Here is a 16,059-nt window from a genome sequence, read left to right on the forward strand (position 1 = left end):
GATTTTCCAGGCAAGAATACTGGAGTGGGTTGCCATTTCCTTCTCCAGAGGATCTTCCCGACCCAGGGCTCGAACCCAGGTCTCCCATAGTGTAGGCAGACGCTTTACCGTCTGAGCCACAAGAGAAGCCCTGGAAAACGCTACGAACAGTACAAACCCCATTAGAGGAAGCCCTTTTAAAACCTTGGCATAAGGACGCAAAAGCAATACAGGGATAAGGAGAGGTGACTATGGGCTGTTCCAAGGTGGAATCCATCACCTGTCAGGAACGGGACCTGAGTAACTTCTGGTCCAGCCACCGAGTTATTTCTCCTAGCGAAACCTGAAAAACCAGCTTCCATCCCGGGCGCTGCAGGGCGGGTGGCCTTCTCTGCTTCCGCTGGCGGACGGAAGCTGCGCTCCCTGCCCGCAGTCACGAATGCAGCGGACGGCGCCTGCGCACTGGGAGGGACGGGCCGAGCGCCGTTTCCCAGGCGCGGAAATGCGCATGTGCGTGGGGTTGGCCTCTGTCCACTTTTTCGCAAGCTGAACGCGGAAGTGCGGGATCTGAGGCATTTCAGGTGCTAGGATTCTGGCGCGGCTACTGGTGCGAAATGGAGGTGGACGCGGCCTCAGAAGGTGGTCGGGACGGCCCCCGAGAGCGGCGAGGCTTCGGTGAAGCCGAGAGGCAGCAGCAAAATCACGAAGTGCGGTCTCAGTCCGGGGCTGCCGTGTCTCCCAAACACTCCTATTGGTTGGATCTCTGGCTCTTCATCCTCTTCGACGTGATATGGTTTTTCTTCGTGTATTTTTTGCCATGGTGAGTACTCTGAATGTAACACTGAAGCGGTGAGGGGCTTAGGAACCTTCTCCCCAATTTGGGAAGGTGGGTGGGAAGAGGAAAGGAAATTGTGTTCCGAAAGTCCGGTAAATGGAGGAGTTGGAATGAAATAAACTAGACTGAAAATGGCTTCCTTGGCACCTCAGTTGAGGGTGTTCAGAGGTATGGAGGCAACTTGACTTCACAATTTTTTTTTTATGTTTTGAAATGAAACCGGCTGGGTTTGAGTTCCTGCACTACCATGAAGAAACTGGGTAAGTTATTTGACTTTTTGGAGCTTTGTAGCTAGTTTCAATTATAGGGACCAATAGTAACCTGGTCGTAGGGGTTTGGTGTTTTAGATAAATCGCTAACTTACCTCAGAGCGATATGTTTGCATATTGCTTTGCAGCAGTGAGCACTCAGCTAAAGCTTATTGTTTTTATTTAGTCGCTAAGTCGTGTCCGACTCTTGCTGCCCCATGGACTGTAGCCTGTCAGGCTCCCCTGACAATGGGATTCTCCAGACAAGAATACTGGAGTGGGTTGCCGTTTCCTTCTCCAGAGGATCTTCCCCACGTAGGGATGGAACCCGCATCTCGTGCTTGGCAGGCGAATTCTTTACCCTGAGCCACCTGGGAAGCCCGAAGCTGTTGTTACTATACAACAGTTTGACCATGAGCAGGGTATCTAAAATAGGTCCAAAACTCAGTTCCTAACTTCTTATCCATTAAGTGTTCCCATTTCAAAAAATGTTAACTTTATCCAATCCTCCTCCCAGAAGCTTGGGACTGTTTTTGACTTACTTTTTTTTTTTTTTTAATACACATCCAGGCACTCCAAAACAACAATTGGTAAGTCACAAAATTCCTTAGATACCTCTTGGAAAATCCATGCTCTCTATTTTCATTGCCACTCACTCCGAAAAGACAGTTTTGGCAGAGGGTAAAGGAAGGGAACTTAGACAAGAGGGACACAGGACTGAGATGATAAGGGACAAATTCAGAAGACAAGCCCTGGGCTGGAGGAAAGCAGTGCAGCTCATTTAGTTATTAAACAGCTCTCTTGGACTAAAGAGCTAATTGTTGACTCACTCTAAGTTATTCTCTCAATCTTGTTACTGAATTTGCACTCCCTGAAAGGTAATTGTCGTCTTTTCTCACCCCTAGTCTCCAATGTTGGCCAAGATCTGGGCATAAACTCACTGTACCTGAAGCCCCATTGTCTGTGATTCTTGTATTTCTTGAATGGTATGGCAGAGGGTTCAATGGGACAAATGGGAGATGAGTATTTCTATAAAACCCTCCATTGAATCACTTGTAAAGGAAAATCTTTCCTCCTGATTTTTGGTGTTACTTCAAATATAGTGATTTTTTTTTTAAATCTAAATTTTCAGCTCTGGGTAGAAAATGGAAGACTTAACAAGGAATCAGTTCAGTTCAGTTGCTCAGTCATGTCTGACTCTTTGCAACCCCATGGACTGCAGCATGCCAGGCCTTCCTGTCCATCACTGACTACCAGAGTTTACTCAAACTCATATCCATTGAGTCGGTGATGCCATCCAACCATCTCATCCTCTGTCATCCCCTTCTCCTCCCACCTTCAATCTTTCCCAGCATCAGAGTCTTCCAATGAAGTCAGTTCTTTGCATCAGGTGGCCACAGTATTGGCGTTTCAGCTTCAGCATTAGTCCTTCCAATGAATATTCAGGACTGATTTCCTTTGGGATGGACTGGTTGGATTTCCTTGCAGTCCAAGGGACTCTCAAGAGTCTTCTCCAACACCACAGTTCAAAAGCATCAATTCTTCTACACTCAGCTTTCTTTATAGTCCAACTCTCACACCCATACATGACCACTAGAAAAATCATAGCCTTGACTAGATGGACCTTTGTTGGCAAAGTAATGTCTTTTAATATGCTGTCTAGGTTGGTCATAACTTTTCTTCGAAGGAGCAAGCGTCTTTTAATTTCATGGCTGCAGTCACCATCTGCGCTGATTTTGGAGCCCCCCAAAATAAGTGTCTGTCAGTTTCCATTGTTTCCCTGTTTGCCATGAAGTGATGGGACCAGATGCCATGATCTTCGTTTTCTGAATGTTGAGCTTTAAGCCAGCTTTTTCACTCTCCTCTTTCACGTTCATCAAGAGGCTCTTCCGTTCTTCACTTTCTGCCATAAGGGTGGTGTCATTTGCATATCTGAGGTTATTGATATTTCTCCTGGCAATCTTGATTCCAGCTTGTGCTTCTTCCAGCCCAGCATTTCTCATGATGTACTCTGCACAGAAGTTAAATAAGCAGGGTGACAATATACAGCCTTGACGTACTCCTTTTCCTATTTGGAACCAGTCTGTTGTTCCATGTCCAGTTCTAACTGTTGCTTCCTGACCTGCATACAGATTTCTCAAGAGGCAGGTCAGGTGGTCTGGTATTCCCATCTCTTTCAGAATTTTTCACAGTATATTGGGATCCACACAGTCAAAGGCTTTGGCATAGTCAATAAAACAGAAATAGATGTGTTTCTGGAACTCTCTTGCTTTTTTGATGATCCAGTGGATGTTGGCAATTTGATCTCTGGTTCCTCTGCCTTTTCTGAAACCAGCTTGAACATCTGGAAGTTCATGGTTCACGTACTGTTGAAGCCTGGCTTGGAGAATTTTGAGCATTACTTTGCTAGTGTGTGAGATGAGGGCAATTGTGCGGTAGTTTTTGAGGGTATTTTTTGATCTTATCAATATGTAAATCATTTAGGAATAGGCAAACAACTAAGATGATCAAGATTTTCACAAGTTCCCTGGAGAAGGAAATGGCAACCACTCCAGTATTCTTGCCTGGGAAATCCCACGGACAGAGGAGCCTGGCAGGCTATGTAGTCCATGGAGTCACAAAAGAGTGGGACACAAATTAACGACTAAACAACAACAGCACTTATATGTGACATCTTAAAAAACAAAACAAATGAACAAATTGAACAGGAACAGACTCATAGATGCAGAGAACAAACTGGTGGTGGCCACAAGAGACAATGGTGATCACTGTGACAGGGTTCAGGGAAAAAGACACAAAAAGATTCAGGTACAAAATTCCAGTTTAAAATAAATAAGTCGTAGGTTATAATGTACAATATTAGGAATGTCGATAATATTTCAGATACTTTGTATGATGACAGATGGTTGCTAGACTTACTGTGGTGTTGAATTTGTAGTGTATATTAATGTGATATTACTATGTTGTAACATGGAACTAGTATGTTAACTATAGTCCAATAAAAATAAAGCATTATTTTATATGCAAAAAAAAAAGATTTTCAGAAGTTTACATAAGGTATTTAAAGGGGGAAGAAAAAGGAAACATTGTTGACATATATTTGTTTTTCCAGAATGGTTTGCCTGATACCTAAAGAATTCTGGCTACTGGACTGGATTCCTGAAGATGACTGCAGACTTCAACAAAGAAGACGGGGCTGTGCACTAGAAGGATTTCAAACTCTAAGGGACTCTCATTTCATTTTACACATTCTATTGTTATCTGTCGGTGGGGTGGGGTGGGAGAAAGGGTATTAAATGGGTAATGATCTCACCCAGTCCTAGCTTAAGTTCGTAAAACTTGACTTTGATTCTTGTTTTAAAATTTTTTTTCAAATTGTCTGATGGCTTTACAGGGGCTGAATATAAAAAGTATTTTACATGGGATTTATTATAGTCATTAGTAAATAAGTAATGTTTTTCTCTTTAACATTTTAAAGAGTTGGCCAGAGTTTAGTATGATGCAAATAATACAGTAAAATAATGTGAAATATTTAAAAACAGATTATTCAAAAGTAAGGGAAGAACTTGGGGGAAAAAATGAGTAAAAGCTATACAAGAAAGTCCAGGCCCACAATGTATTTGCTGCAAATGCCAGTTTAATTTTTAAGTGGCCCTCTGCTATGGTTGCTAGGTTGGTACAGTTTTAGAGAAAGTATATAGTATCCAGTGGTGAAAGGCTAGAGGGCATGTCATCTTTACCTGGATGCTTCCCCTCAGTTTTAAGCTCTTGAACTCAGTGAAACACAACTATTTGTTTCAAACCTAATTTTTATTAGGTTTGCATTAAGAATGCTTGTAACCAAAACATGTTTATTATAATGTCTGTAACTTTTAATACTTCAGCAAAGTCACCATATTTACTCATTGAGCAAATATTTGAGCACTTACTGTGGGGCAGGTACAGCACTGAACAAAACAAAAATCCTTGCCTTCATGGAGCTTACATTCTTTATCTAAATATGTTAATAATTTTATTTCTAAGAGTGATCAGCTAGTATTTAATCAAAAAGGTCACACTCCCAAAGCAGCTACTCTAAGCCCTTTATAAGCTATTCCTATTATATGTATAACAGATATTAGAAATGGGCTCTCCTTGAAATTGGTGATACTTTATATATTGGAATTGCATAAATACTTTTCAGTTCCCTTAGAAACAGGGTGTAGGTCTGGTAAACTGTCCATCCTCTACTTTTTTAGAATGGTGTTTAGGTTAGTGTGACATCTGGGATTGATTTTGGAGGACTTTAGCCTAATGCCGACTATGAGGTTAACAGTTATGCCATGAGAGAACCTAATAAATCTGCCTGAAGAGAACGTTTTAGGCTTGAAGCATCTAGACAAACACAGAACTGGGATTTCATTGAGGTTACCAAGCAGACTGTATGAATAGTTTCTCTGCTGCTTGCTAATAATTTTGTCCAGTAAATGTTTATTATACAGTAAATTAGGTGTGATTTGCTTTCATTTTAACTAATTACTTGTGTGTTAGGTCAAACACAAAGATTTATAATCCATACCACCTTTCTGAGCCTAAAATCAGCCTATTACCACAGCTCTTGAATATCTCAATGTCCTATAGATGAAATCATGCCTACCACTGTGCCATCTCAGATAATATAGTGTACTTGTAAGCTTTTGAACTGGGTAAATGAGACATCAGAAACAATTTGGCAAACTTGCTACAGTAAAGACATCAAAAGAATAACATCAAAGTGATTTTAGTCTGATCAATTCCTTTGTAAATATCACAGTTTCATTAAGTGAAATGATTATTTTAACCATTTGAAATCAGTTGGCTAATGAGTAACTGTGGTGAAATCTTTAGAAGTCTGTTAACCTGAAATTTTTAGGATGTAAAGTGCTCCATATACCTAGTCCCTAAATGGCATGGGGATACACTCAGAGGCTACAAGATTATTTACTGAGGGCATTTAATGTAGACGTTATGCTCTAGGGAAAGGGTCACCAAACTACCCACATCTGGCCCATTTGCCTCCACCTGTGAGCTAAGAATGATTTTTACATCTTAAAATGATTGAGAAAAAAACAGAAAGACTATTTCATGAAGTGGAAATGATGTGAAATCCATGCTTCAATGCTGCTAAAGTTTTACTGGAGCAGAGACAAGCCTATTCATTAGCATAGTATGTAAATGTTACATTCTGGCTGTTTTCACACTACGCTGGCAGAACTGAGTGGCTGTTAGGGTCTTAGGGTGCACAAGGCCTAAGTTATTATAATAAGTTATTATACTGAGTCTCTGACTTTAAAGAATGTTTATCAGCTCCTGTGGGAATTCTCCTTTAGACCTCACTGGAGTTGAACTCTTAAGAGTCTCCTGTGATAAATTTTTTTGATCAGTGATATTCCAAGTTCACCCCTGAACTTTAAATTGACCTACTTTTCCCATAAAATACATAATTCACAGGGATGAGAGAGGAATCAACAGTTCATGAATGCAAAGAAAAGTCCAACCATATTAAAAATCAGTTTACCCCCCTCCAAAATTTTGAACCAGAAGAAACTGACATCACATGAAAATACTCTGAAGTATTTTGAACATTACAGCTGTTGGTTGTGTTATTTTGAATGTTATCATAATCTTACAACCACAAGAAAACATGTATAAAAATAAAGTCACCCAAGAAATAAAAATTTCACATATGAATGATTATTAGTAAATACATATTCTGTCTATATTTGGAGTGTTGTGTCAACAAAAACAGTCGGTTTCTAGTTTGTTAGTACTACAGCATAATGCAGGAGGTTTTAACTGGACAGCAGTACTTTAAAAAGCCCCAGAATCAGACATTTCTGGGTGATGTCTGCAACTCGACTGTGAGTTAAACTTCATACAAATCTATAAGATTGTTGTTAAGTACCAGAAATCAGTTTAAATGTTTCAAATAATACATTTTCAACTGGACATAAAAACAAACTACACAAAGTTTTTGAAAATTATTAAAAATACTTGAAGCTCATTTTTCTAGTATTTTACAATATTATAAAAGCAGTAATTAAATACACTGACATTTCAAGTACAATTTTACAAACTTTACAATATTTACAAACCTTCCATACTAAAAGCTATGTTAAAAAAAGCTTTCTTAAAAGATAAAATTGTACTTAGTTTATATTCAAGTATTTCTACATTAAGAGAATATAAAATAATAATCACCTACTGTTACAGTTAGAAACTTCTCTAGGTGGAAGACAAAATTTGATCAAGATCTGATAACTGGGTTACAGGACTGAGCTTAGACTTGTACAAGCAATTATTTTCTACTTATCTAGAAATACTCAGTTTTAATCATTAACATTTTGGAATACTTTAACAATTTATGGAACTGGTCAAAATATTGAATTTGCTAATTTACAGAATTACTGTCTTTTATATATAAAATTTACCCAAATTCTCAGTTCTCTAGCATGGACAATATAAAACTATTCTAAACCACAATTAGTGTACCAGTTTAGTACAAAATTAAATGACAACTATGAAATAAGGTAATTAAAGTACTTATTTCCACTTGTAATGATAAAAATGGAAAACTTAAAGCCTCCATGAAAGTAGGTGGGGAAAATTATTATTTGTTTAGAGCAGAAAAAAGGGAAGGATACTCAATTTAATGCATATCATTAAAATTAAACCTATATGAAAGGCAAATATTTAATCTGGAAACCCAGAATGATTTTCAAATTCAAGACTGAATATCATTAAAATGGGCTGACAACCTACAAATAAGTACTATTACAGCAGGGAAAATTTAGGCAGTCACAGTGATATTCTTAAAAAAAGGCTTTAGGTTAATTCCTAACACTGGTTACTAGCAGCCCAAAGTAAACCAAACCAAAATAAAAACCTTTCATATTTCATATAAAACTAGAAAAAAAGTAACAAATAAATATACTAAAGTGAAGTATTTTAATTATTTTTAGCTTACATGACTGAAGTAATGTTTATAAATACATACAACAAAGGATATTCTGAAGGTAAAAATTCTAGGAGCAAAATTAAGTCTCTTCCAACCTTGAGAATTTAATTAAAAATTGCTTTATCATTAAGGCTTTTTTCTTGAAATGCTATCAATTTCATGGGTTGATTTTTTTTTTTTTAAGACACTTAAGGAATCATAGGTAGTAGACTATCACAGAAGTCAAAAGCAAATGGTGAAGCCCTCTTTTGGCTACCCATTAGAAAGTGCTTCCTCACAAAGCAACTACTACCCTGGACTATGCAAACTACCTGCCATCTGCTATCTTTCAGTTAGCACAGTTAACCAGTCTACATATATGAGAACTGCTTAGTTTAATACTTATGGGTCTACCAGTCAAAAAATAAAGGGTCAAATTACATTTTTACTCAACTGCAGTGTGTGAAAAATGACTTTCTGGACACACCCTGATTTTCTATTTTTTGAGGCATGCCAAGGCTAGTCAGAGAGAATTTCCAAAATACCTAATAAGTTGATTTTCACAAGATAAAAAGATCTGTATAGAAAGTTAAAGTGATTATTGACTAACAATGCCATGGTTTTAATTTCATATAGCACTAGGTTTGGTCAGTTGATTCTTAAATGGTCTCTGAGAAGTAAAAGCCCATCGGAGTCATCATTTATCTATTACAGTAAATACCAGGTTTATGTTTTTGCTCAGAAGGGCAGTTTGAACCAAAACTACTATGTAACACAGGTCCTAGCTCTCTTTCATTCTGAGACAGTAAATTATCATTACAAAAGCCACTGTTCTCTGGAAAGCAAAGCTTGGGCCTCTGATGGTATTTCAGTCTATATGTATCAGTCATGCAGTTATCAACCGAAAAATAGGTAGTTAATGAAACTGTCTCATTTGGACATGTAGAACTAGAGTCTGTTTCTGGCTGGCAGAAAGCACCAACAGCTCTACCTGAGTCTGCCTGAAAATCTTTAGTTGCAGAACTTGGAGTGTTTGATGTGTTGCAGACATACTCTTTTGCTTGAAATGTATCCTTAAATCTTTCATCGTTCACATACAGACTCATGTCTACACCTAGCTCTGAGGCTGTACTTAGACTGTGCTTCAGAAGACTAGAAGAGTTCGTCTTAAACGTCTCTGTTACTTTGACATCAGGAGTACAGTCATTTTTCTCTGACTGTGGCACACTGGTCATAGCATATTTCTTTGGTGGCAGAGGGGGTGGTGCATTCTGGCAAACAAGTTTCAGCATCTGACAGCCGTCAGATCTACAGGTTGACTGAACCAGATGTTCCCTGGGTAGAGAGTTCTCAGAGTAATATCGTTCCATCATGTTTTGCTGCTGGATGAGGGGAGCAGTTTCTGGCTTTGACCCCACAGTTCTCATGTGTGAAGACCATGATGAAGATGGTGAGACTGTTTCATTACTGTTCACTCTCTTTCCAAAACCAGAGTTATCATCAGTGTGAAAAAGCAAACCTGTTTTCTCAGACTTTTCTTTATTAAGCCACTCAGAAAACTTGGGTTCACTTGATTTTTCAAGTTTCTGTTCATCTGACTGGTGGGTATGCTCTCTGACTGTGTGGTCCTTGAGTATTTCTGGATTGGATGAAGGGAGTGTCTTTCCATTGGTTTCATGTATATGTGACCTGAAAAATAAAAACAAAGCTAAAACACCATACACAAATATGCAAAACTGGAGGGAAAAGAAAAACACTTGTCCCATTGTTTAACTTCCCAATATAGTGTTTATGTTATTGGTATAACAACAGAAATGGGAACCATTAACAATTACAGCCATTAACAATTTACACTCTCTGAATCCAAAACCTTTATCCTAGAATACATAAATGTTTACCAGAAATACCATTACCAATATCAGATTTGTAATAATTAGAAGTGTAATTTTTTTAAAAAAGCAAATTTCCAGGAAATCCCTGGTGGGCCAGTGCTTATGACTGTGCTTTCATGCCTGGGCCTGGGATTCAATCCCGGGTTGGGGAACTAAGATCCCACAAACTGTGTAGTATGACCCCCTCCAAAAAGTTTCAACTTACAAACACTTAAATTACATTTATTGTTATAAATAATAGCATAGACTTAAGGAAACTGTTATTAGCAAATAATTCCAATACTCTAAAACACTTCCCAACCAACATTACAATGTTTATAGCAATAAAAGTACTTTTATTTATAATGCCATAAGGATAGGATACTAATTGAAAATAATCAGACTATTTTTACTTAATAATATCCAAGATGAACAGAAATAGTATCACATTACAAATTATTTATCTTCATGTGATTCAATTATTTTCTCCTGTGACTTGCATGGAATTCAATTACAGTACAAAGATGAAAGGAGTTGAGGCTCTGCCAAGTAGATTACTGAAAACTTGGCTCCATTGGCTTGGGGCAAATTACTTAATCTAAACCCCAAATTTTCTCTTTTGTAAAATACCATCTACCTCAAAAGAATGCTGTGAGGATTAAAACAAACAATCATAAATTGTACAAGGAACTTTGTACGCTCCCCCATCATTATGGTCTACATCCTTTTAATGATCCCCAATAAAATATGCATTATAACACTCTAGACCCATGGCTATCAGGTAGCTAAGAATGCCTTTCTGATAAAGAATTCCTATTATATATGCATTTAGAAGATTCTAGTATTTCCAAACAGCTATGATTACCTTTTTATCAAAGGATTTTTTATTTGTAGATGTGATTCTGGGTGGAACTCATGAGCTTTAGAGGCTACATCTAAGTTCTTGAGTTCTCTTTTAAAGCCTGAGGAGGAAAATGAGAAAAACAAAATTATGTAAGTGATCATTCAGAATTTACTCCATCTATAAGTGAAGAGAAAGCTGCTCAGTCGTGTCCGACTCTGCAACCCCATGGCCTAATGGACTATAGAGTCCATGGGATTCTCCAGGGCAGAATACTGGAGTGGGTAGCCTTTCCCTTCTCCAGGGGATCTTCCCAACCCAGGGATCGAACCCAGGTCTCCTGCATTGCAGGAGGATTCTTTACCAGCTGAGCCACAAGGGAAGCCCAAGAACACTGGAGTGGGTAGCCTATCCCTTCTCCAGCAGATATTCCTGACCCAGGAATCAATACTTCTCCATAATTTACATAAGGTTTTCTATATAACGGGTAATTCTCTTCCAAATTAACAGAAAAAAAAACTAGTTATTCAAGCCTTTGCTCAAATAATACCTTTTCCGAACCCTTTATACAAAATTAATGGTTCTTTCCTCAATTTATTACACATGAAAATGTCAGCAATGCCCCAAAAGTGTTATTCTTGATGGGTCATGTGAACTGTGTTTCCCATTTACTCTTAACTGATGAATGGGTGGGAAGATCCTACATTTGAAAATAGATGCCTTGAGTTGCCTGCCAATCAATGCAGGAGACGTAAGAGAACTAGGATTCAATCCCTGAGTGGGGAAGACCCCCTGGAGGAGGGCATGGCAACCCGCTCCAGTATTCTTGCCTGGAGAATCCCATGGACAGAGGAGCCTGGCGGGCTACTGTCCATGGGATCGAAAAGAGTCGGACACAACTGAAGTGACTTAGCACAGGCTCACAACTTAAGTTCAAGTTTGGACTCAGTGTTTACTGGATGGTTACTTTATATTAAAACCAACTTTAAAAACTTACACCACCTTACAGTCTAGGTTCTTCCTTTACCTAATGAGATACTACTATCTATTTTACCCGCCTCACAGGAATATTAGGAACATCAGCCGAATTAAAATGAGAGGGTATTACGATAACACGTAAAATGTCATTCCACCATGAACTAGCTACCATTTATTGACTGCTTACTCAAGTTTTAAGAAGTTGATAATAGTTATTTCACTTAATCTTTACAGTTGAAAAGCATTTTTACCTGAAAAGACAATGGACCAACTTCAGTTATTCAGAATTGAGTATCTGACATACATTTTCTTGAAAATGAAAGAAGTGAACCTGTCATTTCAGGAAAACAACTGGCAGTATTTATTGCCAATGATAAAATTCAAGCTTTTGGATGAAAGTAAGGGTTTTGGAAAACCTGTATTTACCACTATGAGTTTTACAGTTTTCCAATAATTAATATTTTTGCTGATATCTGTGGTAATATTTAAAAATGTGTTCTTTAAAAAGATATATACAGAAATGTAACAACATTTGGAAGACTCGCATAATTTAGCAATCTAAGCCTCTCTCTTTGACAGCTACTTTATGACTAAAAAGAAGTAGTATCAGAATCTTAACTATTTTTCATTCTTTAAAGTCTGAGAAATTTCTAAGTTGAAGTTATAATTTCCCATCCACTGTGATTTTAACTACAGAATGTTTATTTACTTCTTAATTTATCTGTAACTTAAAGTTTAATATTCACAAATACAAAAAGAATTAAACACTTAATTCTCAAAGTATCCACACAATGGGCAGCAGGAGGCAGCAGAGGTTTTATAAATATGCTTGAAATTTTAATATCACTGGCAGGCATTCAACCAAGTGGTCTGACTTCAGAATTCCAACTAACTTAAAAATAGATGTGTTATTTTTCTCTTCTGCTGACACAGACATCCATGTATCTTTACCAAGAATTTCGGCTCCAGGTTCTTTGCAAATCTAAGAGTTGGATTTTAACACTTGGCAAAGCAGCTACTTCAACATCAACACAAGGAGCTTTAATTAATAATGCTAATTTTGGTACTGTATACAAACAAACCTAAAGCCTAACAGTCAAGAAATCAAAATATATTTACTTAATTTGAAAAGGTAACCTAGGTTTAAAACAGACTTACATAACAAGAAAACCAAACTGCTATTCTAGACACTATCCTCACTCTTGTTGTATACAAAGATTTCAGACTAAAAAAATAATATTGCAACTACAAAGCCTAGAAATCCAAGAGCAATAACCTAATCAATGATCTGATTTACAATAAAAAGACATTTAACATTTGAATACTTTAGGGAAAAAAAAATCACAAAACTTTAACTGTATAAATATTTCCGGCTAAACTTACTACATGCCAAAAGGAACAGATACTTTAGTATGTAGTAAGCTACTCTATCAGATACCAAATTTGGGGATGATACGAAATAAAAAGCAACGAGCCTTCTTTTCCTACTGGTATTTTACTTTAAAGAAAGAGCAAATAATGCTATTTTGCTACAAATTAAATTTCAACACAAAGTTTATGGTTTTTAAAAATATGTAAATATTTGATGATGCTAGGCCACAGCAACTACTTCTCAATGGTTGGTGAAGCTCTTTATTTAGAGAAAATAAACTTAGTATGCATAGAGACAAAATCAAATGTTAAAAGTACTTCTAAAGTATATTCTTTAGATATACTTTCTAATGTATTTATTTTAAATGAATATACTCTGAAGTTTGCAAAAAAATCTTAGAGAAAAAAATCAAACTTATGTATACAAATATACTTTTTGATTAAAATATTTTTTCATTTACTAATTTTAGGATTTAATAACATTAAGGATAGTGTATTTCACTTAGCACATGGAGGTACAGATTTTTTTATAATAAGAATTAAGGAGATTAACAGATTTTTTTTGACCACTGATTAACTCCTTTCACTCTTTCTTGTCCTTTGCAAGATCAAGACTCTCAGCTTGCACCAACCCTGACTTTTATGATTAACTGAGGTTAAGTTCTAGACTCCAAAGTAAATGGCAAAAGTTTTTGAAAGGCCTATGTGATTAGTTACTTACAATCTGTAAATGTCTTAGCAAACATTTATTTCAGTAGATAACCTTACTCCACAGAGAAAAGAGTCCATTAGGTGTGAACTCCTTCAAAGGATTCATCTAACATACGTACTGAATGGTACCCACACTCACCTTTCTCTCTCCCATTACAGAAAAACTACCACTCCTTTCATGCAAAGCCTTCCCTGTTCCACTTTCACTCTACTTCCAGAGATCTCATTCCATTAATTACTGTTCTGTCCTACTCTTAATTTTCACACCTTTCTCCTCCTCTGTACAACATTAGTCCCTTACCTTCTGTAACATAAATGCAAAATAAGTGCTCGGTTTCATTTTTCTCCTTTAGTTTCCCTGGTGGCTCAGCTGGTAAAGAATCCACCTGCAATGCAGGAGACCTGGGTTCGATCCCTGGGTTGGGAAGATTTCCTGGAGCAGGGAACAAATCCACTCCAGTATTCTGCCCTGGAGAATTCCATGGACCGTATAGTCCATGGGGTGGCAAAGAGTCGGACACGACTGAGAGACTTTCACTTCACTTCGTTTCTTTACTATTCACAGCAAGGATTTTGACAGACACATGCATTTATTTACTGCTTTTTAATTCACTTTTTATTTTACTGTAATCTTTTCTGAAAAACTTTTAGTTGGAAGATAACTTCAAAAAGTTCAGAAAAGCTGAAAGACTAAAACTACTACAAAGAATACCTACCTGTATATCCTTTACCCAGACTCACCTATTATTATCATTTTACCTTTTTTTTCCCCCCTGAACCATTTGAAAATAAGTTACAAACATCATGGCCCCTTACTTCTAAACAGTTCTATCACATTCTTGGTTCTATTCTAACGGGTCTCTACCACTGCTTTCACTAGGTCACTAATGCCTTCAGATCAGATCAGATCAGATCAGTTGCTGAGTTGTGTCCGACTCTTTGCTACCCCATGAATCGCAGCACGCCAGGCCTCCCTGTCTATCACCAATTCCCGGAGTTCACTCAGACTCACGTCCATCGAGTCAGTGATGCCATCCAGCCATCTCATCCTCTGTCGTCCCCTTCTCCTCTTGCCCACAATCCCTCCCAGCATCAGAGTCTTTTCCAATGAGTCAACTCTTCACATGAGGTGGCCAAAGTACTGGAGTTTCAGCTTTAGCATCATTCCTTCCAAAGAACACCCAGGACTGATCTCCTTCAGAATGGACTGGTTGGATCTCCTTGCAGTCCAAGGGACTCTCAAAAGTCTTCTGCAACACCACAGTTCAAAAGCATCAATTCTTCGGCGCTCAGCCTTTTTCACAGTCCAAGTCTCACATCCATACATGACCACAGGAAAAACCATAGCCTTGACTAGACAAACCTTTGTTGGCAAAGTAATGTCTCTGCTTTTGAGTATGCTATCTAGGTTGGTCATAACTTTGCTTCCAAGGAGTAAGCGTCTTTTAATTTCATGGCTGCAGTCACGATCTGCAGTGATTTTGGAGCCCAGAAAAATAACGTCTGACACTGTTTCCACTGTTTCCCCATTTATTTGCCATGAAGTGATGGGACCGGATGCCATGATCTTCGTTTTCTGAATATTGAGCTTTAAGCCAACTTTTTCACTCTCCGCTTTCACTTTCATCAAGAGGCTTTTGAGTTCGTCTTTAATTTCTGCCATAAGGGTGGTGTCATCTGCATATCTGAGGTTATTGATATTTCTCCCGGCAATCTTGATTTCAGCTTGTGCTTCTTCCAGCCCAGCATTTCTCATGATGTACTCTGCATAGAAGTTAAATAAGCAGGGTGACAATATACAGCCTTGACATACTCCTTTTCCTATTTGGAACCAGTCTGTTGTTCCATGTCCAGTTCTAACTGTTGCTTCCTGACCTGCATACAAATTTCTCAAGAGGCAGATCAGGTGGTCTGGTATTCCCATCTCTTTCAGAATTTTCCAGTTTATTGTGATCCACACAGTCAAAGGCTTTGGCATAGTCAATAAAACAGAAACAGACGTTTTTCTGGAACTCTCTTGCTTTTTCAATGATCCAGCGGATGTTGGCAATTTGATCTCTGGTTCCTCTGCCTTTTCTAAAACCAGCTTGAACATCAGCAAGTTCACGGTTCACATATTGCTGAAGCCTGGCTTGGAGAATTTTGAGCATTACTTTGCTAGTGTGTGAGATGAATGCAATTGTGCAGTAGTTTGAGCATTCTTTGGCATTGCCTTTCTTTGGGATTGGAATGAAAACTGACCTTTTCCAGTCCTGTGGCCACTGCTGAGT

The 16,059-nt window shown here is 37.9% G+C and overlaps 2 protein-coding genes across 4 annotated transcripts in view; one reads left to right on the plus strand and one right to left on the minus strand.

The window, feature by feature from the left end:
• The first annotated feature begins 416 nt into the window (after positions 1-416).
• Positions 417-6,775, plus strand: C6H4orf3 (chromosome 6 C4orf3 homolog). Of its 2 annotated transcripts, none has more exons than XM_061421175.1 (2): positions 417-799; positions 4,175-6,775. In XM_061421175.1, coding segments are annotated over exons 1-2 (207 nt in total). In that variant the 5' UTR covers positions 417-593; the 3' UTR covers positions 4,176-6,775. The 2 variants fall into 2 exon arrangements, with proteins under 2 accessions (XP_061277159.1, XP_061277158.1); XM_061421174.1 differs by lacking the exon at positions 4,175-6,775 and adding an exon at positions 1,633-3,857 and having other exon boundaries at positions 471-799.
• Positions 6,772-16,059, minus strand: part of USP53 (ubiquitin specific peptidase 53) — a 59,532-nt gene continuing 50,244 nt past the window's right edge. For both annotated transcript variants that reach the window (XM_061421162.1, XM_061421163.1), the window contains 2 exons: positions 10,754-10,850; positions 6,772-9,706 (listed from right to left, as the gene is read on the minus strand). In XM_061421162.1, coding sequence (XP_061277146.1) covers positions 8,719-9,706; positions 10,754-10,850 — 1,085 coding nt within the window. In that variant the 3' untranslated portion in view covers positions 6,772-8,718. The remainder of the gene's footprint in view (positions 9,707-10,753; positions 10,851-16,059) is intronic.

Source organism: Bos javanicus, chromosome 6, assembly GCF_032452875.1.
Source record: "Bos javanicus breed banteng chromosome 6, ARS-OSU_banteng_1.0, whole genome shotgun sequence".
NCBI classification, from domain to species: domain Eukaryota; kingdom Metazoa; phylum Chordata; class Mammalia; order Artiodactyla; family Bovidae; genus Bos; species Bos javanicus.